This window comes from Elephas maximus, chromosome 3, assembly GCF_024166365.1.
Source record: "Elephas maximus indicus isolate mEleMax1 chromosome 3, mEleMax1 primary haplotype, whole genome shotgun sequence".
Lineage (NCBI taxonomy): Eukaryota > Metazoa > Chordata > Mammalia > Proboscidea > Elephantidae > Elephas > Elephas maximus.
The window spans coordinates 3,238,593-3,242,455 of record NC_064821.1 but is presented as its reverse complement, the minus strand read 5'-3'; the positions used below and the strand labels follow the sequence as shown (position 1 = coordinate 3,242,455).

At 62.0% G+C, this 3,863-nt stretch overlaps 1 protein-coding gene across 1 annotated transcript; it reads right to left on the bottom strand.

Moving 5' to 3' along the window:
• Positions 1 to 1,320: 1,320 nt before the first annotated feature.
• On the bottom strand, positions 1,321 to 3,439 carry GADD45B (growth arrest and DNA damage inducible beta). Its single transcript, XM_049876338.1, has 4 exons — positions 3,138 to 3,439; positions 2,920 to 3,021; positions 2,316 to 2,538; positions 1,321 to 2,069 (listed from the first exon to the last, which is right to left on the bottom strand). Exons 1-4 carry the CDS (start codon positions 3,179 to 3,181, stop codon positions 1,956 to 1,958), a joined length of 483 nt encoding a protein of 160 aa, XP_049732295.1. The 5' UTR covers positions 3,182 to 3,439; the 3' UTR covers positions 1,321 to 1,955.
• Between the last annotated feature and the right edge of the window lie 424 nt (positions 3,440 to 3,863).

Below are 3,863 nucleotides of genomic sequence, written 5' to 3'. Positions count from 1 at the left end.
CCCCATTGAGGGCCCCTCCTTGGGGCTTCATCCTTCCCCCAACCTCAGTCCTCCCCTCTCCCAACCCCTCAGCCTCTACTCCCTCCCCAGCTCCTCTCCTCTCTCTCGGCTCCATTTCAGGGCTCCGCTCTCCCCATCTCCCCCACCCCCTCCGGGGTTCCTCTGTCCTCCTCTCTCCTAGCCCCTGCCCCTGTGGCCCCCTACCCTCTGGGTACTCCCTCATCTCACCTCTATTTCATACCCTTTTGGGCTCACCCTTACACTACTCGGGCTCACTTGGGTTCTCTTCTCTTTCCAACCCCAATAGGGATCCCTGCCCCTTCCCCTCCTCCTTGGGATTTCCCCCTCCCCTCGCCGCTCTTTCCCCTTCCCGTGACTCCCCGGGGGCTGCCGGGGTTTTCCTCACGCGCCCATGTGAGGCCCCGTGGAAAGGTCGTGGCCTTTGGGCTGAGTCCCTCTTCTTCCCCCGCCCCCCGGGCCCAAACCTGGCTGGGGGCAGCGGGAAGGAGGCAGACCTGCGAGCCCACCCTGCAGACCGGGCTGGGAAGGTTGAGGCCGGGCCGGAAGGGCTGGGCCAGGCTGCCAGCCTGGGGCAGGGGGCGTCACCGCCTGCCGCTTGTGGAGAACTGGGAGGTGGCCGCGCCAGGCTTCCAGTTTCGGTTTAGAGGCAAAACTGCTGCGCCGTGCCAAGCCCAGCTGGGGCTTCCTGGGGCATTTTTCTTCTTTAGTTTGGGAAAAGAAAAAAATTTTTTTTTTCCCTTTGCGCAGCGAGGGAGTCCATCCCGGGAGGGTGAAGACCTGGGTGGGGGGCGCTCTTGGGGTCGCCCCAAAGCAGCTCTTCCTGCAGCTGCAGGATGGCACTATGCAAGGGGACCTGGGGCAGCCCGGTGCCCACCACGCTGTGTGGTCCCAGGCGGGCCCTTGGCCTCTCTGGGTTGCGGTGGAGGCTGAGGCCGGGCGGTTGGAAGCTACAGCCAGCCCCTCGGGGGTGCGTCTGTATCTGCCTGGAGCTGGGGCTGGCTCCAGCCGGCCGGTAACAGCAGTGGCTCCGCGGCCAGGTTTCGTAATAAACCGGTCTTTTAATTGCTACAGGGCAGGAGGGAGAAGAAAAAAAGAGGCGAAGCTTTGTTGGACTTGGGAGGTGGCGCCGGCTGCAGAGAGAAGAGGCACTGTTTTTGCAAAGGAGCCTGGAGCTGCTAACAGGGCCTTTTCTAACACTTCTCGGGGAGGCTGCAAGACCAAGAGGAGCAGGAGGAGTGTGTGAGTGTGTGGGGGGAGTGTCCCTGTCCTCAGAATCTGCAAAGACACCGGAAGCAAGTCTGAGACTTTACAAATTTATTACAACGCCATCCTAGAAATAAAAATATAAGAATCTGTCAGCCTCCAGTCTCTTTTCAGTGGTTCAAGTAACAAGTGCAAGTAACAAGATAGATTGTCTATATAATTTGCAAACCAGGAGTTCCTGGGTCCAATACAGCGCAGGCCCCAGCTCCAAGTCCCGAAGTAGAAAGTCCTGGCAAGGGTCCACGCCCTCGGTCAGCCAAGTCCTTTTTGCAGATGGCAGCTTCGGCCTCATCAAGGGTGGGGGACACAGCAGGTCTCACCCAACCCCCAAAGTGTAGAGTCCCGGCTCTCTGTGCTGGGGGGAGGCAGGGCTCCCCAACTCCGGTGTCTGCTCTGTAGCCAGGCCTGTGGTACGAGGTCCCCTCTTCTGCTGGCTGGGGGCCCCTCTCCTCTCTCTCTCTGGCCATCCATGGCGCTGCTCCAGGCCACCGCCCTGGGCATGACCCCACACTCCCCTCTCCTTGTTCTCAAGTCTCCAATGACTCTGCCCCCTGATGGTCTCATGGATTGGGTATTTTGAGGGGGGAGGTTGTGCTGGGGGGGAGGAGATCAATATTTATTTGCTTTTTTTTTTGGCAGCAACTCAACAGGTACTCGTGCTGAGAGGGGGCTCAGCGCTCCTGCAGGGGGATGTAGGGGACCCACTGATTGTTTCCCCGGCTTTCTTCACAGTAATTGGCCACCTCCACCAGCCCATGACTCTTCCAGGCGTCCGTGTGAGGGTTCTAAGAGAGAAAAAAGAGGGGGTTCAGAGACAACCCCGGGAGTGGCTGGAAGCCTCCCTCTTGCCCCAAGGGGAAAACAGACCCAAAATAGCTCCCTGGGTGATGAGGTTGGCTGGGATGTCCACGGGACATGCCGGGGACATGCCGAGCGTAGCTGAGGGCTGAGCTGGTGTGCAGTGAGCAGGCCGGCTTGACTTTGTTTACAAACACAGCCCAGGCAGCCAGGTGGGGCGGGGGCCCACTCACCGTGACCAGGAGGCAGTGCAGGTCCCGGGGCTCCGTGGTGCCCTGGGTCTCGGCTGGCTCGCCCAGCAGCTGTGCCAGGCGCTGCATGCCTGAGACTCGCACGATGTCGATGTCGTTGTCACAGCAGAACGACTGGATCAGTGTGAAGTGGATCTGCAGAGCGATATCATCCTCCTCTTCTTCGTCTATGGCCAGGAGACACAGGACCACGCTGTCGGGGTCCCTGCAAGGGCCAGGGGGCGCGTCAGCTGGGCACACTATGCAGGGGAGTTTGCAGAAAGCAAGAAAAGCCGTGCTGCGTGCATGCATGTGGGGGACAGTCTGTGTGCTGGGGGCTGTAAGCCGCTCCGTTCAAATTGTGTGGGAAGAGAATGGAGTGAAAACGGGGCGGGGGGAGGGGTGGTGCTGGTGGAGGGGAGCGCTTGCAAACCATGCAGCGCGCCGACGCTCAAGTTCCCCCTCTCAAATGCAAAGAGGCCCCCAAGCCACAGTGGGAGCGCCTGGGGAAGTCCCGGCCCTGGGGCAAGAGAGGGATTTTGGGCGCGTGCAAAGCGGAGGGGGGACCCGACCCCGCGCCCAGACCCGGGGAGGGGGGCTGACTCACACATTCATCAGCTTGGCCGACTCGTACACCCCCACGGTGAGGCGGTCCTGGCGCTGCGCAGCCACCAGAAGCTCCTCCACCGCTGCGCTCACCGTCTGCATCCTGGGGATCAGGGGACAGGGCGGTCACGCCGGGCCGGCCACCGGGGTGCTTCGCGCGCCCGCCCCAGCCCCTCCCGGCCCAGCCGACCTCAGGCGGCGGGGACCCCCGCTACTCACTTCTGCGCCGCGTTGTCGCACGCCACGATCTCTTCCAAGGTCATGTTGCAATTGTAATCCACAGTGGAAAGAGACCCACACAGTCCCAGGGGAGAAAATGCAAAATCCTGGCACAGAGAGCGCAATACCTTCCCACGGAGCCGGAGCGCTAGTCCAAGACCTTCGGGTGTCAGCAGCGTAATCCCCAAAAAAAGTTCGAATAAGGCAAAAAAAAAAAAAAAATGCAAAGTCCTTAGCGCGAACAATCCAAAGAGACCGTAAGAACGCCGCAAGCCCTCGATTCCAGCAAACTGGCTCCGCGGCCGCCGGCGCCGCCCTTTATAGGCACACAGGACGGGGGCGTGGCCTCGGCCCGCCCGGTCGCCCGCCTATTGGCCGACCAACAAAGGCGAGGGCAGCGAGCGCTGCAGTTGGCCGGCGGCAGGCAGGGGGCGGAGCGCCGCGCGGGGGCGCCCCACGTGGGGGCGTGAGCCGCAGGGCGAGAAGGGGGGCCGAGGGCCCGCGGCAAAAAAAAAAAAAAAAAAGCAGAAGTTTTCCTCCAGATTTCCCGGCAGCCGCGCCGCGTTTCGGAGCGCGCGCGGGCTTTCCAGCGCGCGAGGCGGCCCCGACTTTCGGGGGGGGGTCTGGAATCCCCTCCTCGCCCCTGGAGAGTCCCGACCCGCACCTTTTCCAGGAGTCTGCACGGGGTGGGGCCTGCATGCGGAGGGGGGCCTTTGCACCCCGATC

Bases quoted from the DNA above. Each gene is read 5' to 3' on its own strand.
- GADD45B (XM_049876338.1), bottom strand. From the start codon at position 3,181: ATGACCTTGGAAGAGATCGTGGCGTGCGACAACGCGGCGCAGAA. The intron at 2,539-2,919 runs GTGAGTCAGCCC...TGGCCCTTGCAG, and splicing joins TCGGCCAAGCTGATGAATGT to GGACCCCGACAGCGTGGTCC. The intron at 2,070-2,315 runs GTGAGTGGGCCC...TTTCTCTCTTAG, and splicing joins TGCACTGCCTCCTGGTCACG to AACCCTCACACGGACGCCTG.